This window comes from Scylla paramamosain, chromosome 12 (genome assembly GCF_035594125.1).
Source record: "Scylla paramamosain isolate STU-SP2022 chromosome 12, ASM3559412v1, whole genome shotgun sequence".
Lineage (NCBI taxonomy): Eukaryota > Metazoa > Arthropoda > Malacostraca > Decapoda > Portunidae > Scylla > Scylla paramamosain.
The window spans coordinates 190,001-215,000 of record NC_087162.1 but is presented as its reverse complement, the minus strand read 5'-3'; the positions used below and the strand labels follow the sequence as shown (position 1 = coordinate 215,000).

The following is a 25,000-nucleotide window of genomic DNA, read 5'->3' as shown; positions in this document are numbered from 1 at the left end:
CTGTCACCCAGTCACTCATCTAATAATTCAAACTTTTCATAGACGCTTCACTTTCTTATAAGGACAAATTTTCAAAGAACACAGTCATAGTAAGTCGAGTTCTTATTGTTGTTTTTTTTTCGCCACTTAATATGGAGGATTCTTGTAAAACTATCATTAAAATCATCAAAAACAGTCTGCCAGTCACTCATCTAATAATATGAACTGTATTTTTACGCGCTTCATTTTCCCACAAGGACTATCTTCAAGGAACACAGGCATATTAAGTCGAGCTCACTTTTTTCCCCCCCACATATGATGCAGAATCGTTGTAAAATGATCATTGGAATAACTAAATCACTCTTTTACACACTAGTAACTTCACTAGATCATCCGAAAGGTAGGAGAGGCAAGGGAACCAAATGTTTACTGAGTCACTAGTCATTTCATGTTTTTTTTAGAGAAGTAAGAATACACGCACTAAAAATATCTTTACTATTCCATCACTCCTTCACTCTTTTTGTGGAGGTTAGACTTTTCTAAAATTATTCTCCTAATTTACACCATATTCCTTTATTAAATTTGGCAATCAAACGTTTAATACTATACTCGCTTTATACTATATTTCAATTGGCTGTGGGAGGAGATCGTCCTTATTAGGTACAGCCAATCAGCATTCAAATAAAGCCCCGTACTCTTAAACGTTTGGTTCCTTCACCGTCATTATTTGCTAAAGCCACAGGTCGAGTTCTCATGACTTTTTTTTTTCTTTTCAGTTCTCATTGCAGGTTTATTATTAAATTGCTATTTTATTCTTGAAAACTCCAATAACTTCCACCACAGGCCAGTTGAAACTTTCGAGATAAGACGCGACGTTCAAACGTTTCAGAATACGGTACATAACACGAGCGGTGCTCTGTGCTGGAAGAGACGAGCTGTGTTATGTGTTATGTGTTGTCGAGAGCTGCCAGATGGACGGGTGTAGTGTGGGTAGGGAAGGGAGGGGAGGGAGTATCCGGTTAGCGCCTTTCTTAAGGGATTGAAAGCTCGAATTTTAATCATTATTTGTGGAACAGAACGAGGAGGAGGAAGAGGAGGAAGAAGAGGAGGAGGAGGAGGAGGAGGAGGAGGAAGGATGGAGAAAGTTTGACACCGGGTAGAGGAAGAGGCAATAATTATTAGTACAAGTGTTTTGAAGGAGAAGGATGAGGTGGTGGTGAGGGTGGTAGTGGTGGAAGAGGAAAAGGATGAAGGTAGTGATGATGTTGGTGATGATGAAGAGGACCAGGAAGAGGAAGAAGGAAGCAGCTGGAGTAGGAAGGTATGGCAGTGGAGGGAATATCTCCTGCAACAACCTGTCTGGAGGAGAAAACCAGGCCACTGTGTCTGCAGGGTCGTGGACTCGTGGACCAGCCAGCCAGCCAGCCAGCCAACCAGCTAACCAGCCAACCAGGCAATCAGCCAGCCAGCCAGCCATCCAGCCAGCCAGCCAGCCATCCATCCACCTCCCACCCCACCCACCCATCCTGCCATCCATACAGCCAGCCAGCCTGCCAGCCTGCCGGCCAGTCAGCCAGCTAGCCAGCTCTGCTCGTTCATGTGCCGCTCGCTCACACCGCCCCACTTGTTACTGCCGTCCCCGCTGCTGGTGCTGCTACTGCTATTACTACTGCTGCTACTTACTACTATTACTACTACTGTTACCACTACTACTACTACTACTACTACTACTATTACTACTACTACTACTACTACTACTACTATTACTACTACTACTACTACTACTACTACTACTACTACTATTGCCAGCGTTCAGTGAGCAAGGCACTCTGTCTTTTCAAAACCATTTTTTTGCAGCAGAGAGAGGAGAGAGAGAGAAGAGAGAGAGAGAGAGAGAGAGAGAGAGAGAGAGAGAGATGAGAGAGAAGACTAGTTTCTTTTAGAAAGAGTTGAAGGACGAAAATTCTTCCAGAAATGAATGCAGAATTTTGACATTTCTTTCCTTTTACTTATTGTATATTATTCGTCTCTCTCTCTCTCTCTCTCTCTCTCTCTCTCTCTCTCTCTCTCTCTCTCTCTCTCTCTCTCTCTCTCTCTCTCTCTCTCTCTCTCTCTCTCTCTATCTCTCTCTCTCTCTCTCTCTCTCTCTCTCTCTATCTATCTATCTATCTATCTATCTATCTATCTACCTATCTATCTATCTATCTATCTCTTTCTCTCTCTCTCTGGTCTTTCTTTTTGCCTCTATTCGATCCCTTCTTTATCTTTATTTTTTTTAACTACTCGTTATTTATTTTCTCATTCTTTATCACGTTGCTCCCTTGTTATAGTTCCCATGCCCGTCTCATAACACTTCTTCATCATTACCACCCACCACCACCGCCACCACCTGCCACCATCCAGCCTCCCTTGGATGTTGAAGCCTCATTACTCACACACCTGCCTTTCCTCATATCTAGGCCTGTCTTCACTGAATAACCTCACCTTACGCTCACACGCTTTCTTTCTTCTTCCTGCGCGTGTTGTCAGTTGTGATATTAATAAAAAAGATGAGAGGTGGGGAAGAGAAATGTTACTGAAGTCTGGTTAGAGGATCTTTTTCTTTTTTAATCTCTGTCTCTCTAGTGAATTAAATCATATGGTTAATTTACACGTCACAAGCGTCTTATTTTTTTTCTTTATTTTTTTTTTTTTATGAAATGAAACGTAACTGCCATGTACAATCTCCTCGCGGATTCTTTGAAAATATTAAATAACCGTAAGTGACGACAGTAATGACTTATTTATCAGTGAAGCCTATGATTCCCCTCACCACAAATAAGGGTTTTGTTTACCTGGATAACGTGATTTTGCAATGATGCTCTTATTCAAATACCGCGAGAAAAATATCCTTATTATCTTCTAATCCCACCGAACTACGAGTACTACTACTACTACAACAACAACAACAACAACAACTACTACTACTACTACTACTACTACTACTACTACTACTCTACTACTACTACTATACAGAACAGCTAAGGAGAGTCGTCACTGTGCTGTATAGAAAATGTATAGATAGTGTGGACCTTATGGGCATCGTATTGGTGGGTTAGAATGTTTAGATTTGAATGTGTGATGTTGTCCCTCATGTATAATGTATGTTATTCTGAGCTGGCTGTTAGCTTATCTTGTCAAGGTCCTATTGTCTCTTCATCCGTCCTCCTCCTCCTCCTCCTCCTCCTCCTCCTCCTCCTCCTCCTCCTCCTCCTCCCCCGTCTCAGGCCAAAGGAGGGACATAGCCTGGAGGTAGAAAGGAAGGAGAGAAGAGTTTCCAAATTCCCAAAGTGACATTTGACTTCCTGATGAGATATTTGTGTCAGGAGGCCAGGGCGCCGGGCCACACTCCTCAGGGCAGGCAGTGTGCTCGCGTGTGTGCCTGCGTGCCACCTGTGTCCTGCCAGTCATGAGCATAATATATGTATAACACATATACACACACGTCCTTCTTTTTCTCTGGGTTATTTAGTGCCATTCTACAGCTCCTCCTCCCATCTCACCACGCCTTCAGCCCATTAGCCTCGTTTCTGGGTGTGGGCTGCTGGGAACTCAATTTCCAGCCAACCAGCCAACAATACTGCCCGACGCGGCAAAAACATCACCTCGGCGCCTTCAGATATCAAGTCTATTCATTACACGAAGCATCACAGAGAAACCGACGCCACTCGCAGACGAGGAGATGAGGAAGCTGATCTTGACACCCTCACCATCACCTTCCTCCTCCTGCTCCTTCCCCTGGTGAAGTGGTGAAGTGACGTATGGTATGGCACTTCGCTTGCCTCTGCGGATTACTGCAGCTGCGGCGGGAAGAGACAGCAGGCACAGAGGAAAGAAACAGCAGGTGGAATAGGTGGAGACAAGGAAAGTAGAGAGCAGCGACAAGTATATAGGAAAGAAGGAACGGGTGTAATAGGTAAAGACAAGGAAAAAGGAAAGAAACGACAGGTAGATGAGAATTATTCATGAGGTGACGTGTTCCGTAAGAGCCGTCATGTAGCAGGTGAAGGAGGGACAGGTGAGGGTAAGGAGGAGAGAGAAAATGAGGGAAAGGAGAAAGGAGGGAAGGAAGGAGGAAGCGAGGGGAGGAGAAGGGGGATGGATCTACTTCTACCCTCAGGAGACATGATCCTGCGCTTTGAAATGTGGGACGACCTCTCTCTCTCTCTCTCTCTCTCTCTCTCTCTCTCTCTCTCTCTCTCTCTCTCTCTCTCTCTCTCTCTCTCTCTCTCTCTCTCTCTCTCTCTCTCTCTCTCTCTCACACACACACACACACACACACATGTGCTTGTAAGCCATCTGTATATAGCCAAGCTTCCATTCTAGTACGCACATTTCTAACTGCAAGCTTTCTAAAATGAATTCTTCCATGCTACCCACGCACTTTTTTCTCGCTAAGTTTCTCCAAACCTTCCATATTCAACTTTCCATTCCTGCCCCACAAAGTATCTCATTTCAGGATCCAGCGGCGAACTGGGTGGATATTCTCCCTCCCTCGCGCCTCCTTCCGTTTCTTTCATGCGAGCCTTGCCCTTGCCAACCTTCCTTTTGCAAATCATCGCCAACCTTTTCCGCCAAACCACATACTCTCTGACTTACTGCCAACATGTTGCTGCTCACCACCCTGCCTCGTCCGCCCCGTCCCGCCCAGCCCCGCTCCCACCTACCCCATCGCGACTCTGGCCCCTGTGATGGAACTCTCGATTCTATACGGGACTCATGAGAACTGGAGCACCGTCTTCCCGGGTCACGCCGTCCCGGTCCACACCTAGTTTGTGGAGGATTCAAATGGCAGCGGTGGGAATAGCTGCTACCTGTGGTGGCCACTCTTCAATGCCTGAAGGTTTTTTTTTTATTTTTTATTTTTTTATTTACATTGTAGGTTTTAAAGATTACGTGGTACTGCCTCTCACTGAAACAATCACTTTACATCAAAGTTAAAGGTAAAAGTTTATTAAAAAAAAAAAGTAATTTAATTTCGGTGACACACGACGTAAGTTTTGAGTACCTAAGACGAAACTTGTATGTATTACGTGTCAATGCTTGTGTTTGGTGATGGCACGATAAACACGCTTCGTTGCTAAGATGGGACACAAGGCTTTTATGATGGATAGGTGATAGGAAGAAATAGTACGAGTTGCTTACTTATCCGTCTGTCAGTCCATCTGTCCAAACGTCCTCCCGTTAGGGTCTACCTTCATCTGTTTTACGCAGAAGTCGTGCCGTATTTTCATTCATGACCGTATAGCAAATGCATGAGGCGATGTACTCACTGCAGCGAGGCGATTAACTGCGCGGGACAAGAGGATGGTGTCTGTCGAGGTGAGAGGCCATAACGAGTCCGTAAACAGTACCAACTAGAGATCTGCATGAGTACTTTTATTCCTCTCCTGCCCCGCACCTACAGTACCTACGAGTAATACGAGTAAGACTACATCCGCTACACACGCACAGGATTCTTCACAGTCACTCTCTCTATTATATAGCTGCCACTCGACAACTGAGTAATGGCGCTGTTATCTTCGCTCTCCCGAAGGTGGAGGGGGAGTGAGAAGAAACAGAGATTATAACAAGAGCCAAAAAAAAATGGTGAAAAGTCTCCGGAGTCTCTCAGAGTGGAGGAGAGATGACAGTGATGTTGATGGTGTCCTGGTTCACATTCAGATTCCCACACATTCCTACGTAGGCTTGCTAACGTGCTGGGAGTGACGGATGGACGTGCGCGATGGAGTGATGTGAAAAGAGAAACTGAGGTTGAATTACAAGAACATTATTATGGATTATTTATCTTTTTTTTTCTTCTTAAGCATAATGGAAACTTCCAGGAAAGGTTGTTATATTGTTTGTGGTTGTGTGCAATTAATTAAGAGGAGGACTGGGTCACAATGAAAGAAGAATATGGAGTAGTGTTAGAGCCTAGAGTGAAGGAGAGAAAGGAGTCGGTGGCAGTGGTGGAATGCAAAGGATGGCAAGGTCTATGTCACTGACTCCCCACCACTACCACTGCCACCACTACCACCCGCCTCCCGTCATGACTTACGCTCACACTTGCTGACGTACCCTTGGTATTCAGTAAGTGCTGACGTGCACCTTGGTATTCAGCAAGATGTCTGCATGGAAGCTTCTTCACCCTTAACTTCCTCTTGTTACCCTTCCTCTTATTTGTCTTGTTCCTTCTTCACAAGCCCAACCACTCCTGCGTCACAGCCGCTCAGTGCGATCAACCACCATTTTCTTTTTTTTCCAAAGGTCCAATCTGATTTTGCCCATGAAATCATTTACATAGTTTGTGAGAAAGTCGGGCAGCGAGTCGGCTTGGCGGAGCAAAACTTTGTGGGACGCCTCCTCATTTACATTCCAAACATGATCACCGCGAGGCAGCCCGCGATGCTCCCTCACTTCCTACACTGTTTTCGTTCTTCCCACAGCCCTCCTCCTCCTCCTTCTCCTCTTCCTCCCTCTATGACAATCTATGTAAGGTACACATGAATTTCAAGGAATACAGGTGAATGGTTACAAGTAACTTAACAAGTCAGAGTGGAGAGGAAATGGAGGTTGCTAAAGAGAGAGAAATATGAAGTCTTGTATTCACACAAGCACAGAAAGTTTCTTTTATGTTACTTTGTTGTCTTTGTTTGAAACGTTTATTGCAGGGGCGGTTTAGAGAGAGAGAGAGAGAGAGAGAGAGAGAGAGAGAGAGAGAGAACTCCAATGATGATAACATTTTATGGCGCTCACTCTCATAAAGTTAACATAGTGGGAGATGTATAAGAGGTCTGGCTTACTGTTCGTGGCTCGCGGCGACAACTCAGTGATCAGGGAAAGGTGGATGCTATGTGTAGTAATGGAGCGTAATATAGCCCTTCTTCATGGCCTGCACAGGGCAAAGCTATGCTCCATAAAGTGTCACCATGATGATATTTACGTATGTGTGTATGGTAGGTAACAGTGCCGCTTGTGTTGCAGGTGGCGAGCAGCGAGGATCAGCAGGGAACGGATGACGCCTCCTCCGGGCAACTCAACCCTAATGTGGCTCAGGATCGAATGGCGGCCGCTCTGCCCGATGACGATGACGGCGACGTGTTTGAGGGCAAGGTAGCAGACCAGATCGCGGTGGAGACAGTGGACCGCCACGTGGCCGTCGGGAAGCCCTACCCGGTCCAGGCCATCCCGGTGCCGGTTCGCTTCCCGGTGTACCCTGGAAAGCTGGTCCTTCCTGACCACGCCGGCGGCAGACAGCGCGCCAAGGCCAAGGATGGCACTGGCCCGGTCCATCACCAGGGCCCGCCCAAGCGTCATACAGTTCGTTCTCGTCTTCCTCCACCTCCCCCACCATCTCCCTCAGGAGTCATTTACAAGGCAAGGCAGCCTGTAGGCCCCGGGCTCAAAGTACCCGGTCCACGCAAGCCCCTACACCCACCTCCTCCGCCTGCCTACTCTGGTCCTCCTCCGCCACCCACGTACTCTGGCCCCCCTCCTCCTCCTCCACCACGCAAACCTGTCCACTCAGGCCCCACTCCTTTGCCTCATCACGGTCCGCCTCAACCAGTGGGTCCAGACTACGGCTCCCCCAAGCCAGGTGATGTGTTCTCTGCGGGAGCCAGCACCGGCAAGGGCGCGGGTGGCGGCCACGGCGGCGGTTCCCACGTGCCTCAGCCAATTCTCTCCACCTTTGCTCCCGCGCCCCTCCAGAGTGCCGCGTCAGTACATCTGCCTGGAGCGGTCCTGCCTCCACCACCACAGAACTTCTATAATGGCCCGCCGCCACCACCAATCAATGTCGGCATAGGCCACTCTCCCGACGCCGACGTGTCTGGCTCGGCCAACGCCTACGTGCCGCCCGAGGCTCTGGCGCCCGCAGATCCCTGGCCGACAGCCGCCCCGGAGATGCCCAAGATAACTTCTCTCGATGTAAAATGTGAAAAGAACTTAATGAAGGTGAGCATCACCTTCGACAAGCCCTTCTATGGCATCATCTTCAGCAAAGGTCACTACAGCAACGTGCATTGCGTGCACCTGCCCGCGGGTCTGGGTCGCTCGCAGGCCACCTTCGATATCTCGATCAACGCGTGCGGCACCACCGGAAACACCGAGAACGGCCTCTACGGCTACGGCAGCCAGAGCGGCTCAGGCACCTACTTCGAAAACACCATCGTCGTGCAGTACGATCCTCAGGTGCAGGAGGTGTGGGACCAGGCACGCAAGCTGAGGTGCACGTGGCACGACCAGTACGAGAAGTCTGTCACATTCCGACCATTCCCCGTGGACATGCTGGATGTTGTTCGCGCAGACTTCGCCGGGGACAACGTTGGCTGCTGGATGCAAATCCAGGTGGGCAAGGGCCCGTGGGCCTCGGAGGTGTCTGGCCTAGTAAAGATCGGCCAGACCATGACCATGGTGCTGGCCATCAAGGACGACGATAACAAATTCGACATGCTGGTACGCAACTGCATGGCGCATGACGGCAAGCGGGCGCCTATCCAGCTCGTGGACCAACGTGGCTGTGTCTCGCGCCCCAAGCTCATGTCCAAGTTCACCAAAATTAAGAACTTTGGCTCTTCAGCGTCTGTTCTCTCGTACGCTCACTTCCAGGCGTTCAAGTTCCCAGACTCAATGGAGGTTCACTTCCAGTGCACGATTCAGATCTGCCGCTACCAGTGCCCCGAGCAGTGCAGCGGTGCCGGCGGCGTCATCCCGGGAGACAGCTACGATGTGCCTGGCCGAGCCAAGCGAGAAGTCGAGAATGAAAATGGAGAAGAAAAAGAAGAAAAAACTGAAGAAGAAGAAGAAGAAGAAGTAGACAAACAAAAGGACATTGGCGTCAATCGCGTGATTCAAGTTGTGTCGATTCGCGATCTACCCTTCGTGCAGGACAAGAAGGAAGGCAGCGAGACCGAGCTGCGAGAGTCTGAGACATCCACACTGGTGGTACCCCAGGTGGAGGACCAGTCTGGCCTGATCTGTATGTCCACCCCAGGGTTCGCCGCGACCCTCATTGTCTTATTGGCAATACTCATCGTGTCGTGCCTCATGTCCGCCTTCCTCTGCCTGCGGTTCAGGAGTAACGGTGACACACGATCCATCATCTCGTCCACGTACGACAACCCGGCCTTCATGCACAAGAAAGGGCTCTTCTAGACGCCACACCCTTCCCCTCCACCTCACCACCAGACGAGCCAAGGAGTGCGATGCGAGGCTACACCTGCAAGCGTCACGGGCTACGAGAGGCACCTCAGGGCGTCTTGCTGCACCTCAGTGACGGGCGACAGGCAAGCAGCACCCCTGTCGACCCCCCACCCCGTCACAAGCCGCGGCGCGCTTGGTGAGTCGCGGCCGGGCATTCAGGCGCCAGTCACTGCAGGAAGGCGGCTGCGGGCATGGATGGTGCCTCCTCTTGGATCATCTGGCCGGCGGACGCCCCGCCAGCGAGTCACGTCGTCGGATCGTCCAGCTTGTGCACCACCACCAGTGTGTGTGTGTGTGTGTGTGTGTGTGTGTGTGATGTCTCATCTTCCCTGTGTGTAAGTTTTCCTCCGCTGTGACAGCCGACCCCCTCCCCTGTGTTCCTGGAGAAGGCGCGGGCGGGGGCCGAGTGGGTGCAGTTGAGGAGCACCGTATCACTTATTAGTCCCCAACCCGCTGGCGGTGTTGTGGGCGGCCAAGGAGGATCCCAGCGTCCTCCTGCCTGGACGGTTTGGGACGCCTCCCAGCACCCTTTAGGATTAACTATGGGTGGTTCACAAGGGTTTCACGGGAATAATAATTAATGTAATCAAGAAGGTAATGCATGATAATTGTGTTCTGCACGTCACCGCTTGTCCCGGCGCAATGCTCGACTGGGACCTGCACCCGCGCTGACCGAGTTGCCATAACGCTCATCACCTCCCTTCCCCTTAGGTTAGTTAGTGTAATAGTCGTAACCACCAGCAGGACGGTAGTGCGTGTGCAACACTTACTCTTGACACCCGAGTCAACAGGCAGTGTGAGTGAGTAAGAGAGTGAGAGAATGAGTGAGTGACTAATGAGCTGAGACGAGCCGGCGACTCATCGCCCCCCAAGCGAACAATGCTCCATCCCTCCACTCCTTCCCTTCCCCTCCAACCATTATTTAATATTTTCTGTCTCCCATTTCCCTCCATCCCAGTTCCCTCCCGATAAGGACAAGAGTTGCCACGTAGGGAAATGTATATACATACTGGTTCTATAGAATGTGACTTCCATTAATTTATTTTTATTTATTCGAACCATTTCTTTCCCAACGCCTCTTTTTCCTTTAGACAACTTCATTGCTCCTACGTGTCATTAATAATAGTAACTAATATTTAGTATTAGGGATTTTCTAACTTCCATGTTGCGTGGCTGATCCGAAGCGTGAGCGATATATGATGTTTTGGGGGTCGTGTGTGTGTGTCTGTGTGTGTGTGTGTGTGTGTGTGTGTGTGTGTGTGTGTGTGTGTGTGTGTGTGTGTGTGTGTGTGTGTGTGTGTGTGTGTGTGTGTGTGTGTGTGTCTGGTGTGATGTATTTGTAATAAAACGTTTATGTTACTGTGTGTTTGTCAGTCCAGTCTCATCCTGGTGAGCGAGAAACAAACAAGTAGTACACAGACAGCACGCATCTCACAACACGCTGCTGGACTTCCCCAAGTGGACCGCAGGAACACACCACGTTGGAGGCGAGTGAACTAGTATGTCTGTAAGCATTAGTAGAGCACTGTTAGAAATACAAATAGATACAAGCAGAAGTAGGATTAGTGTAGAGGAAGAATCAGACGTAGATGTGAATCCAGGGGTAGTTATAGAAGTAGAAATGTCGGTAGAATTACAGAGAGAAACATATTAAAAATGTTTACAAATAACATGCGAGGATATAGTAGTGAGCGGGGAGAAGAAGAAAAAAAGAAAGAAAGAAAAACTGAGCTAAGATGGAAATAGAGACATGAGATTGCGAGGAAGAGGAAAGGTCGGGGGTCAGGAGGAGGAAGCAAAGTTACCATGTATGTACTATTCATGTATTTATGTTACATGTTTATGCACGGACGGTGTCACATAGCCCGTTGTTGTGGCGCCAAAATATCTGTCCGTCAATTAGTTACAAACACGTCGTCAGCCACTGCAAAGAATCTACATGAGCAAATATTCAGGTGTAAGCATATTAAGCTACGACGAAAAAGAAGAAAATATAAAGAATAAAAGACATGGTATACAGATATCTAATGTAATGTAATCTACTCTGATGCCCAGTACTTGGAACTCCCTTTTTAAGAGAATGCCCGCGACAAAAGAATCTCAATACCTTCTTGTCCGTACATTCCACTGCTGTACACTCTATCAGTGACCCATCCCTCTTCTCTCTCAGATCTTGAATTACTTTGTTCTTACACCCAAAGTACTCAGTCCGCCTTTATACCGCCCTTGCCATGCCACTTCTTTCTCTCCTCACATGAGCAAGCCACTGAAGGCGCCGCATTTGACCATTTCTATCACCCTACAGTTCACTTTTCTTCGCCAGACATGCAAAACATTTCAGTCAAGCAACTCATCCTTTTTTCATATCCAGCGTTTCGTCATTTTTTGTCCAATCTGATAATTATTCACTCAGTATGGACATACCAACAGGACCCATAGTGTATCATAGTCACTCACTGGTCAGCTTGATTCTGAAAATCCTAACAACTCAATTCAGTACAATTTCAACCAGGCATCAGGCGAAACATGATTTGGATAAGGAAAATTGGACACACCCGAATCCTGTTATCAGTCTAAAATAACCTAATGCAAACTTCGATCAAGTCCACAAGGTCTAAGAACAGACTATAGAAGACAGCCAATATCAGGAATCGAGGCTGCCAAATGAGCTGTTACTTCGGACCTATACGGGATAACTTTACTGGCGTGACGCTTTTCCTTCCTTCTGTCGCTCCTGCTCTTGCAGCGCCTTGAGCAGCTCTCGGGCAGGAACAGGGCACCTGGTGTACGTCTTGGCGCAGGTGGTGGTGGCGTCGCTCGCTGTCCTGCCAACCCACAGCGCTTGATAGTAAATGTCCCTCCAAGTGGTTGGGCCTCGGCGGGACGGTTTGTAAGGAGCGCTGTACACGAGAGGGAAAAAGGAATAAGAAAATTGTTTCTAAACGTTGAAATATCGTATTTTGCACACACACACACACACACACACACACACACACACACACACACACACACACACACACACACACTCACTCACCTAAAGGCAGCCATTATCGTCTTCTCGTCCTCCGTCAGCGTGTGCACAGGTTCGCTGGCCACCTCACACACCGCTCGCAGCACACACCCATCGCGGTCCAGGCCACTGATCATGTCGAAATATTCCCTCTCAGACTTTAACGCCACCTTCTCCGCCTCCGCCCCGGAACCTGACGCTCTCTACGAGAAGGTTCAAAGTGGAAGATGTTGTGAAATAAAAGTTTTGTGGGACTTTCCTGCCAATGCAATACCTAAAATGATGAACGTCACGTAATAAACAGTCGTTCTCAAGTTCATTTTGGTATCATTAAAGAAACAGTTTTTGTGTCACCAAATAACAAACAACATTCAAACACACACACACACACACACACACACACACACACACACACACACACACACACACACACACATATATATATATATATATATATATATATATATATATATATATATATATATATATATATATATATATATATATATATATATATATATATATATATATATATATATATATATATATATATATATATATATATATATATATATATATATATATATATATATATATATATATATATATATATATATATATATATATATATAATTTTTTCTTTTTTAGGGAGGTGGGGAGGCACACGGCCTGCATGTGATGGCGCTATTAGGCAATGCATTTGATATTAGAGAACATTACCACATCTACCTACCGAAACGTCTCGGCGAGTCCTAAAGTTGTGGAAGCCTGAGGCAGGGACTATATAGAAGGCGGGGGGGCTGGACAGAGGGAGGGGAGTAAAGGAGGGTGGGTAGTAGGAGGGAGGCGAAGCAAAGTAGGAGGGGGACGGCGCGACGATGGTAGGGGGCGGTGCCACGAAGAGGGGCTGGCGGTCGTAGTAGTCATTCCCGGAGTCATCAAGGTCAGTGATGGCATCCAGGCCACTGTTGGAGACTGCATTTTTAAGCTTCGACAAACCCACGTACTTCAGAAGCTGTGGCGGGGAGAGGGCAACACTGCGGTGAGGAAATTATCGTACCACACAAACAGACACAGACAGACAGAAAGAAAGACAGACAGGCAGAATGAGGAGGCAAGTCACAAGAGAGAGAATGGAGAAGAAAACACACGATTAGTTCTGAACCATGACGATAGAAAGGAGGGAACCATAAGGTGATATTATAAGAGAAGCGTAAACTGTTGATGTGTGAGCCGTCATGCTTACTGAGTGGCATGCTGCCCGATGCCTGAGCCGAGCAGCAACAGTGACGGTTTGCTCTCAGTGAGAAGGGGAAAGACTCAGGGAGATAGAGGAGAAGGGAAGGCGATTAGTGTATCATATGAGTGAGGAAGTGAGGACACACCTTAAGGGCAGCGAGGCCACCGACGGAAGCCACAGCGGGCAGGACGGCGAGGGACAGTGTAGCCTGTGCGAGTGGCGTCATTACCACCAACACCACCACCAGATACCACATCCCACTGGCTGGCCGCATCCTGGAGAGCAACACGTGGTAAGCTGTAAATATCATTGACCACAGCGTGAAGAATAAACACCTGCATGAACATTGGGAAGACTGTCAATAGGAGTGAGATGAGAACAGCAGGGACGGCTCGTCACGAGAATTGCAGGCGAGAGAGGGACATGCGTAGATATGAGAAAGAGAGAGATCGTAGGTATAACACCAGGCACGGAAGGCAAGGAAACCAAGAACCCAGAAAGAGAAGCCTATGAGTTACGCATCTCGTGCTGTTGTAAGGGTGGCGAAATAGCGTGAGCTGCACATGACAGCCCAGCACGACATACACACACACACACATACGCACATACACATTGACCCAGCAGCCACTCCCAACACCGTCTAGGTCGCTGGCGAATCAGCAAGCTGCTAAGTTAACTGGGCGCTACGTCCACCAATCATTGTGTGGTCTGGGTTTGGGTCGCCGCGTGCTTTGCTTGAGGCGAGGACCACACTCTGGATGGGCGGGCGGAAGGGACGAGCGGGTGCACTTATTGACGACCACACCAAAATTAAAAAAGGAATCCCCTCAGATTTTTTGCTTGTTAATTATGACGGCAAGCTGCGGACTGTGTCGTCGCCTGGGAGAGATTATTGTCAGGCGGAGATTGTACTACGTCAGTGATGTGGTTGCCAAGATAAGGATTGTGATATATGACGTAATCAGCGCAGTGTGTACTTAGGTTCCAATATACGCGAGTGCTTAGCATATGTAAGGCTCACACCTCCCCATCGTGCACTATACACGACTATACACAGCTCAAACGGAAACACTTTCTTTTCTTATGTAGGAGAGACACCACCCAAGGGCAACGAAAATCCAATAAAAAAATAAAAGAAAAGCCCACTTAGATGCCGGTCCTCGAATAGGGTTCCAAGCGGTAGTCAAAAATTGAAGGATAAGTGTCTTGAAACCTCCCTCTTGAAGGAATTCAAGTCATAGAAAGGTGGAAATACAGAAGCAGGTAGGGAGTTCCAGAGTTTATCAGAGAAAGAGATGAATAACTGAGAATACTGGTTAACTATTGCATTAGAGAGGTGGACAGAATAGGAATGAGAGAAAGAAGAAAGTCTTGCGCAGCGAGGCCGCGGGAGAAGGGGAGGCAAACAGTTAGCAAGATCACAAGAGCAAAACGCATGAAAATAGCGGTAGAAGATAGCTAGAGATGCAACATTGCGGCGATGAGAAAGAGGCTGAAGACAGTCAGTTAGAGGAGAGGAGTTGATAAGACGCAAAGCTTTTGATTCCACCCTGTCTAAAAGAGCGGTATGAGTGGAACACCCCAGACATGTGAAGCATACTCAATACATGGACGGATAAGGCCCTTGTACAGAGTTAGCAGCTGGGGGGAGGGGGGGGAAATTGGCGGAGACGTCTCAGAACGCTAACTTCATAGAAGTTGTTTTAGCTAGAGATGAGATGTGGTTTCAGTTTAGATTATAAGAAAAGGACATACCGAGGATGTTCAATGTAGAAGAGGGGGATAGCTGAGTGTCATTGAAGAAGAGGGGATAGTTTTTCAGAATGTTGCTTCGAGTTGATAGATGAAGGAATTGAGTTTTTGAGGAACTGAACAATACCAAGTTTGCTCTGCCCCAATCAGAAATTTTAGAGAGATCAGAAGTCAGGCGTTCTGTGGCTTCCCTGTTTGAACTGTTTATTTCCTGAAAGGTTGGACGTCTATGAAAAGACGTGGAAAAGTGCAGGGTGGTATTATCAGCGTCGGAGTGAATAGGACAAGAAGTTTGGTTTAGAAGATCATTGATGAATAACAGGAAGAGAGTGGGTGTCAGGACAGAACTCTGAGGAACACCAATGTTAATAGATTTAGAAGAAGAATGAAGAATGACCGTCTACCACACCAGCAATAGAACGGTTAGAAAGGAAACAACCACCATGATTCAGTTTACTGTGACGATAAGCAAAGATTTTATCATAGTATTGAACAGACATAACGACAGAAACACGCACCACTAAACACAAACGTCTTGGCTTTGTCCTATGTACGCTGTTTGTCCTGCCTGCTGTCTTAATCACACCCTCGCAGCTCATGCCTACCGCACAAATACACAGACGAGAAGTAACAAAAATATGGCGACAAACAACACTAATGCAGCTTACGACACGCCGCAGCAAACACGAAGGAACAGTTGCTGGTGCGAAGGCGGCGAGACGGGCGTGTTTAGTTTCATATGTGTCTTGATACTCCTCCCTTGAAATACATACAGGTCTGCGATTATGCCAGCGCTCGCGCGCGTGCACACACACACACACACACACACACACACACACACACACACACACACACACACACACACACACACACACACACACACACACACACACACACACAAGTTGTTATTATATATACATTATGATCAAAACCGGAAAAAAAAAATTAGTATCGCCAATATCTTAACTAAGAAAAATTTATTTTCTTAGACTTTTAATTTATTATTTTTTCATCATTGTCATTATTATTATTATTGTTATTGTTACTATTATTATCACCATCATCATCATCATCATCATAATCATTATCGTCATTATTTGTTTAATCCTGCGGTAATATATCAACAGTTTTAATATAATAGTAATACAACCACATTTTTCTCCCCTGACATCCATACGTTGTGTGTTAAGATCAACTCTTTCACCGTGCAGTAAACGTACTCAGTTTCCTCAATGTATACTGAAACGCCTGTGTTGTTCCTCACGACGCCGCTTACCTTGTGATGTTGAAGAGGGAAGGTGCAGCAAAGAATTGTTCGCCCTTCAGACAGACGCCATCTTTATATACCTGCCCACATCAACACACACACACACATACACACACACACGCATGCACGCACTGTCCTTTACCTTTCCCCCCCTCACCCCTCCCCGCTCTCTCTCTCTCTCTCTCTCTCTCTCTCTCTCTCTCTCTCTCTCTCTCTCTCTCTCTCTCTCTCTCTCTCCCTTCCATCCCGACGTAACCTTTCTCCTGTGGTCTTCCCGCCAGCCTTCAAAAATGTTCCCTTTCCGGCCGTACTCTCTCCCCATGGGGCTGGCTCTCTCTCTCTCTCTCTCTCTCTCTCTCTCTCTCTCTCTCTCTCTCTCTCTCTCTCTCTCTCTCTCTCTCTCTCTCTCTCTCTCTCTCTCTCTCTCTCCCCTTATCTTCCATTCTCTGTCTCTCCTTCTCCCCTACTCCTCCTCTCCATATCTTCTCATTCTTGCTCTCCATTACATCTCCTCCTCCTCCTCCTCCTCCTCCTCCTCTAAGCGTCCCCAGGTATGAAAGGAAGGGACGCAAAGGGGGGGAGGGAGAGGGGGGTCAAGGGTCTGAATCCTATTTAGAAAGAGAAAAGGAAAGAAAGGAAATGGAAAAAAGGTGTCTACCTGGACCTTGCCTTCTTTCATCACTTCATCGGCTTCTAGTTTTCACCTTAACTTGCGTATAGTACATACACACATGCACTATTGTCCTCAAATGGCGTTAAAAGTTTCTCAGACGTGGAAAGTGTAGATTTCTCATATTCACTGAAGTTTACCGCCGCCATAAAAAAATATGATCATATTTACATAACATGCATTGATCGTCTTGACAGTTGCTCAACTACAGTCGAATAACATTAATATTCGTACTGGTGAGCAGGAAAGACAAACTATGAAAGCAATACAGGGAATATTGCTGAAGTTAAAGTTCAACTGTGGATGATTCAATTCCTTGTGCGAGACGAACGGCTGGCAGCTGGCAGCGGGACACAGGTGTAGGGACGAAGGGTATACTTCTGCACCATACTGAAGCACGGATGCAATACTTGGTGCAATTACAGCCCTTTTTATTGTTTGTCCTTTATTTATCTTGAAGAAACGTCTTATTTAGGTAGTGCACCTAAAGGGATTAAATGTTGTGCGGCTCACCACTGATGCTCACGATAAAGGTCGAACAGTGCTAGAACACAGCCCATCAACTCAGACCGAATCTCCTCACTTGCCATTACTGACAGCTTTGCCCTTTGATGATGCAGGCTTTTTATGTCATAGCGCCTCTTCAATAAAGGTCTGAGCCGCTTCACAGGGTTTTATGTAAGCCAAGGTGCAATCTAAGCAAAGCTTTCTGGGAGACTCATTGATGATTGCTCCGTTCGATGACAGTGGGAGCCTACGCCACTGGCGGGACTTCACCGCAGGGTTCCAAGGCTTTCATCTTTTCCTTACATTGACCACTCGACCACTGCCTCTCAGACCAACGATGGGGCATTACGCAAAGACTTTTCTTGGAAATGGAAGGCCGTTTTGAGGCGTGAAGGATGCTGCTAGGAAAAATTTTTGTTTTCCTTGGAGAGAAACCATCCTGGAGCAGTGAAAGGAGAGCCATTACCACTGACCATCAAGCAAGGACCTTGAGGCGAAAGTCAGCATTTCCTCGATGTAACACTTCCCTGACTTACCCTTCCTCTTCTTTACGAACGACTACTTTCAAAGACTTGGCTGGCTGGCTGGCTGACCGGCAAACTGATTGGTTGACTGGCTGCTTGGCTGCTTGGCTGCTTGGCTACCTGGCTGGTTCACCGGCTGGCTGACAGTAATATTGTGTTACCGCGGGCAGTATATGAGGTGTCGGGTACACACATTACCACTGACAAGGCCCTCTGCTTCATATTTCTCCTCACATTTCTCTGTGCACAATGTGTATATGTGTTCCTGTCAAAGTGTATGCGTATAGAGTATGTCCGGCGTTGTGTATTCCCGCCTACAATTATTTGCCTTTGCCTGTCCGTTTCTGTGTATGTATGCAAGATATATATGTCTGGTTTCGTGTGTATGTCTACATGTCTGTGCCGGTCTGTTTCTTTCCCAATCACTCACGCACAGGCTTAAATGGGTCGTCACGCGGCCGTCACAGACACGCGTGACGAGCATATTCATGTCTCTTTTCCATCTACAAGTTAGATTCACCTTGATCCGTAGTAGCGGCCACAACAACTATCACGTGACGAATTTCCTGGACATGGGAACAGACCACTAGCTCAGTCCTCATAACTCAAAACATTCTGAAGTGGCTGCGGCTCCGTCAAGCAATTTCATTGCGTGATGGAAATGTTTTAAATCTATATGACTAAGAGTGCATGATTTGTGTGAGTCTGTCTGCCTGTCTCGCGTGTTCAGTGATGAGGGCCAGTTTGGCGGTGACACAACGCGCATTCATTGTGGAATGGTCGACAACCACATTCGAAAAAAAATAACTAGACTTTAAAATTGTTAACTCCTGTCAAAAGTTATCAACAAAATACCATAATCTAAGTGACAGAGCGAGACAGAGCAGGGCTGGCGTGGGACATTCCCACTGCCATTCTCTGCCAAAAGTATATACATGTTTTCTTACATATTTGTTTTTCGATGCCTTTATGCAGCATTGCTCCATACGGGTCCCTGGTGCAAGCTATGAGTGCATTTTAGTGTACACGTTGATTGAAACATTCGAGTTAGTGCATACGCCATCTTTTCTTCAGCTGATAGGACCAGAACCCGTGTTTCCACTTTCAAGAAATGCCAATTACTGTCCTCACAAATAAGGACATCGCAGAAAAATTATGTTATATGTACGTAAGCTTGAGAGTATTTCATTAGAGAGTGTTACTTAGAGTCAGTCAGGCAGCAGGAATGAGCGCATTCAGTGATCACTCGTGGGTCACTCCTGCTCCACATCCTGCTAACCTGGCCAGACTGATGAAATGAGCAAATGTAGCGAGATGATCATCCTCAATGAAAGTATGAGATCTAGTGAAATTCACACATCTGGTGCATCATCTGCTGTTAGGTGTGGCACATGCACCGTACAGGGTTGAGGGAGCGACATGTGATACGTGTGATGGAAGGCTTCACACCAGCTTTCCCTGCTACGTAATTAGTGACGCAGTAGTCGGTGTAGCAGTTGTGTGGGCATTGGTGCCGGAATATTCCCAGGTACAAACGCCAAACGCTGCTTTCTTATTGGCGGCAAGGCATCGATTGCCTCATCAGCGTCTCTCACAGCGATGCGTATAATGGCGCGCTGAAGGTTCATGACGGAGGGCGAGGGAGGTAGGCTGCTGCTGGTCGCTGCCTAAGGGCTACTCATAAATAGTCTACATTTTCTCTTCTCCTCCCACAAGCGTTCTCTTCTGTTGCCTCCCACCTGATTTTACCTCTCATGTTTCTTGACTCCCATGGTCTCCTCCCTCTATGGTCCATGCACTTACTTCACGCGGCCATTCAAACATGAGAAAGTCGCATTTTTTTTTTTTTTTTTCAAGTATTATTGTACGTAATGCGATGGTTTTGAGATGGTGCCTCAAGATATGCAGACGTGTGTGAATAATGGCATGAATTCAGACGAGGCAGAGAGAGAGAGAGAGAGAGAGAGAGAGAGGGAGAGAGAGAGAGAGAGAGAGAGAGAGAGAGAGAGAGAGAGAGAGAGAGAGAGAGACGCTAGTTAGGATATCCCAACATTCCCTGGCCGTCCCCAGCTGGTTCCCTCTTCGTGGAAATCTGTTCGCCGCGGGACAGATTTCATGCGAGGCCTCGGGCACACCTCACTTTCTCCATCCAATAATGGGGCGGAGGGAGGGACGCAGGAATGGACGGAGGGAGAGAAAAGTACACACTGGTATTAGGGAAAGAAAGGGAGGGTATCGTGGATGCTGAGATAGACGAAAAAAAAAAAAAAAAAAAAAAAAAAAAAGGCGGGATGGCAAACAGACATATTATTTTTTCTTCTTTTTCGTGTTTAGGGGTCACTGTTTTTTTTTTTTTTATTATTATTATTTTGCTTGTATTCCATTAATAAGATATTGTCGAAAAACTGATTATCGTGTTCCTTGTAGCTCCCGAATTGTCCCGTGTAAAAGATTCAGCACAGTCTTGGTCCTGGCGTGGTACTGCCATGAAAAGTGTAGTAAATAAGAATCTATCCCCGAGAATGGAAGTACACTGTATCGCTAAGTTGCTGTGTGTGATCTCTCAACAACACACATCCAGTAAAAATACAATAAGAATGAGTAGAATAATCATGTTACCCCAATAGCACGTGCAGACATAAAGAGACAAACGGGGGGGGGTGGGGGACGCTAGTAAAAATCGCCTGCAACCGGATGTCTCTTGCTATTAACGGCTTATTTGTCTCGAGCAGGTGTTAAATCACTGTGATTCTCCTCAGTGTGTGACAAGCTATGAGACATCCTGTCATATTACATCATAGGATCTTATCAGAAAGTCTCAGTAAGGAACACAGCACATGAAAATACACGTTTTTTTTTTTCTTTTTTTCATATTTTTCATAAGTGTCCTCTCATTATCTCCCTGTCCAGCCTATAGAAGCGTGAGGGGGATCGTCTGCTGTCCCTCAGACGAGCCTCGTATGACAGTAAAACGCATAAACCTGTATACAGAAGATTTTATTTTAAGGTGGTGTCCTGGAGTGTGCTAATCTTCCTCTCGAGTACATTCTTCTTGTCTACAAAGCCAGGAGATGATCAAGTGCACATGAGTGAAGGGCAAGACCAGAGGCTGCCAGGAGAGACAAAGAAAACCTGATTTTGGCAAGGGATGAATAGGGATAACCGACTCCTGCAAGGCAGCACACACACACACACACACACACACACACACACACACACACACACTACTGGGATTTTTGCAGCGATTCGTTCCTTAATTTTCTTTTATTCATACATTGATTAAAGATAAAGATATTCTTCCATGTTGACGATAATTGATTGACAAAAATTTGATGAGAGATTTTTCAACAGTGAACGTACTTACAAGCTATTATATGTGATGGGCAGTATCTCATCTAAGTAGATGGTTTACTAGACGATGTTGTGCTTGACAAAAACATCGGGATACTAATGAATTGTTAGATAATTCAATGAATACCACTGATTATCACATGTGTGAACGTATTCAGTGATACTATATTAGTTTCCCGGTCTTTCTTGTTTTACTTTTTTCTGTTTTTTTTTTTTTTTTTTTCTTTTTTCAAAACCATACGCTGATAAACTTATGAATAATATATGGAATACAGTACAATCTGCACTCCAGTTACCTGGAACTACGCAGTAGATGAGTGCTACCCCTAAACCCTCGCTTTCTTCCAAGGCGAGGCATAGAAAACGTGTAGTATTTTTAGTGGGCAACTCGAGTAGAAACTGATGAACTGTGTAGAACGCTTTTTTTTTTTTCAACGTAAGGGAAAAAAAATCTGAAAATAAAAAAAAGGAAAAATGATCTACATAAACTGTGGAAACTAAGACGCACAAAAAAAATGAAGGAGGAAACGGTAGCACGCCAGTAACTGTAAGCGAAGATATGGTTCCGCCCTCCTTTGTTAGTCACATGCAACAAAAATTTCATTGAATCAAATCAGAACAAAAATGTAATGAAAAGAGACACTTTTATAAAAGCAAACCCTGCGGCACTCCTCTCACCTCATATGAACCCCACTGAGGAAAGACACGAGCTAATTTGATTTGATAATTCTTCCAAGTTACTCGTATGAGCTCATTCTCATTCTTACGTATTCATTAAACCGTGGCTGTAGTAGTAGCAGTAGTAGTAGTAGTAGTAGTAGTAGTAGTAGTAGTAGTAGTAGTAGTAGTAGAGAGAGAGAGAGAGAGAGAGAGAGAGAGAGAGAGAGAGAGAGAGAGAGAGAGAGAGAGAGAGAGAGAATATCACCTTTGTAATTCACTGGCAGTATTTTAGTCATATAATTAGTTTTCTGTTCAAACTAACATACGAGTAGCACTTTCTCTCTCTCTCTCTCTCTCCTCTCTCTCTCTCTCTCTCTCTCTCTCTCTCTCTCTCTCTCTCTCTCTCTCTCTCTCTCTCTCTCGCCGCACCACTCCCTCCCTTGCCTCGCTCCCTGTGCTCACTCTCGAAAGGGGAAACTGTCCACTTTCTGAGAAGCACTGATGTGGGCGGGGACCAAGGTAATTACAGCGTCCGTGGCTAATGAGGGAGTGTGCACAGGTAGAGGTGGACAGGTGTTACCAGGTAGCTGCCATTACAACAAACCACCACCACCATACTGTTATTACCCACTAACAGCAACAGCACTGCCATCATCAATATCCAATACCACACTGAGAGAGAGAGGGAGAGAGAGAGAGAGAGGAGAGAGAGAGAGAGAGAGAGAGAGAGAGAGAGAGAGAGAGAGAGAGAGAGAGAGAGAGAGAGAGAGAGTTAGGTCAACTCAAAAGTACCAGACAGTTCCATTACTTTTTAGTACCTTTCCTTTCCTAACCCAACGGAAAAAAAAATATATATATTATCTCCACTACCGCCGCCGCATCCGCCTCCGCCGCCGCAGGTCCAGCCGAGCATGACGTGTGTGTCCGCGGCTTATCGTGCACAGGCAATCCCCATGGCTATCATGACCTTAATTAACTCATGTACTAAACTGCTGGTGATATCGTGCACACACCCACACTCGTTACACTTTGCTCTGTATGTGCCGCTCTCCCTCCGATTCAGGTGTAGGGAGGCTTGATGAAGTGCACAAGTTTTGGTATTGTACTCGTAAGGTGTCAGATATTTATGTGGCTTCATTTGACAATTTTTCCTGATTTGTTGATAGAATTTTAAGTCAGGAATGTGTACCGTATCGAGGCATGGCTTCCGATACACTCAGATTAACTAGTAGAGAAAAGTTTCAAAACACATCTCAAATTCTGGACGGTACTCTTTGAGGATTGGCACCTTCAATAGGCTTTTTTATCATATACCTTCTGTTGCCTATGCAAGGGCCCTTCTTACGTAAAAAAAATGTGAGGTTAAGGTGGTCCCAGCTTTATATATATGCAGTATTGTCACTCAACATATTTCTGACACGCTGATAGATTGTTAGGTTAGGAATGTAATTATGCAGACCTGCCTTCCACTACACCCATGACAACTGCTGATTATATATATATATATACGAGGTGTGTCATTAAACGTTCCAGGACTGGTGTCCTAAAAGATGAATTTCAAACCCAAGCCACAAACCACCATATTTCCCCTTCAAAGTAATCCTTCTGGAGTATACAACTGCGCTCCCAACCCTCTACAGTCACTAATCTTTTTCTTACGTGCTTTTAAAATCATGTCCTCTGTTGCAGGTCGTTTAACAATGAGCGCTGAACAGCGAACAAACTTGAAGTTTTTGGTGCAGTTGGGGGAAAACGCCGTCAGAAGCACTGGGTATGCTGCAAAAAGTGTACGGGGGATGAGACAATGTCACGCTCACGTGTTTTTGAGTGGTGCAAGAGGTTCAAAGAGGGCCGGGAGGACGTGGAAGATGACCCCAGGAGTGGAAGACCCTCAACGAGCAGGAATGAGGCCAATGTTGAGCGTGTCAAGCAGATGGTGCGTGACGATCGTCGGTTGACTGTTCGAAAGATCGCAGATGAGCTTGGCATGAACCACAACAGCGTGTGGAAGATTATCACTGAAGATCTGGGCATGCGGAAAGTCTGTGCGAAGATGGTGCCGAGACTCCTGAACGATGACCAGAAGGGACGACGCATGCAGGTGTGTCAGGACATCCTCGAGCGTCTGGAAACTGAACCAGACTTGCTCAGGAGAGTCATCACCGGCGATGAGTCCTGGGTATTTGAGTACGACCCGGAGACCAAACGCCAGAGCCTTCAATGGAAGAGTCCGGCGTCGCCACGGCCGAAGAAAGCAAGGCAGTCCAGGTCCAGCTTCAAGGTCATGTTGATCGCTTTCTTCGATGTGAGGGGCATCGTCCACTGCGAGTTCTTGCCACAGGGCCAGACAGTCAACCAACATGTGTACAAAGAAGTACTGCGGCGTCTGCTTCGTGCAGTGCGCGAGAAGAGGCGGGAGTTGTGGCAGGGCAACTCGTGGCTGCTTCACCACGACAATGCGCCTGCTCACAATGCCCTGAGCATCAGAGAGTTCTTGGCCAAGAAGAACATCGCCGTGCTGGAGCAACCGCCCTACTCACCTGACCTCGCTCCGTGCGACTTCTTCCTCTTCCCCAAGCTCAAGGAGGTCATGAAGGGGACCCGTTTTGATGATGCGGACGACATCAAAAAGGCCGTGACGACGGAGCTGAGGAGCATCCCGCAAGAATCCTTCCAGCAGTGCATGCAAGCCTGGCAGAGAAGGATGGACAAGTGCATGCGGTGCCAGGGGGATTACTTCGAAGGAGATAACCTATAGTTTGTAGCCTGGATGTGAAATAAAACTTGTGTGGCACCAGTCCTGGAACTTTAATGA

At 46.7% G+C, this 25,000-nt stretch overlaps 2 protein-coding genes across 2 annotated transcripts in view; one reads left to right on the top strand and one right to left on the bottom strand.

Moving 5' to 3' along the window:
• Positions 1-10,564, top strand: part of LOC135105484 (uncharacterized) — a 37,176-nt gene extending 26,612 nt beyond the window's left edge. Inside the window, exon 3 of the mRNA XM_064013612.1 lies at positions 6,985-10,564. Within this exon, the coding sequence (XP_063869682.1) occupies positions 6,985-9,156 (2,172 nt within the window). The 3' untranslated portion in view covers positions 9,157-10,564. The remainder of the gene's footprint in view (positions 1-6,984) is intronic.
• A 449-nt stretch (positions 10,565-11,013) lies between these two features.
• Positions 11,014-16,561, bottom strand: LOC135105485 (uncharacterized). Its single transcript, XM_064013613.1, has 5 exons — positions 16,483-16,561; positions 13,600-13,729; positions 12,948-13,229; positions 12,239-12,417; positions 11,014-12,104 (listed from the first exon to the last, which is right to left on the bottom strand). Exons 2-5 carry the CDS (start codon positions 13,726-13,728, stop codon positions 11,903-11,905), a joined length of 792 nt encoding a protein of 263 aa, XP_063869683.1. The 5' UTR covers position 13,729; positions 16,483-16,561; the 3' UTR covers positions 11,014-11,902.
• Positions 16,562-25,000: the final 8,439 nt, after the last annotated feature.

Excerpts from the sequence above, each read along its gene's own strand:
- LOC135105485 (XM_064013613.1), bottom strand. The coding sequence starts at position 13,728 with ATGCGGCCAGCCAGTGGGATGTGGTATCTGGTGGTGGTGTTGGTGGTA. Across the intron at positions 13,230-13,599 it reads GTGGCCTCGCTGCCCTTAAG|CTTCTGAAGTACGTGGGTTT; the intron begins GTGTGTCCTCAC and ends TCCCCGCCACAG. Across the intron at positions 12,105-12,238 it reads ACGATAATGGCTGCCTTTAG|CGCTCCTTACAAACCGTCCC; the intron begins GTGAGTGAGTGT and ends TCTCGTGTACAG.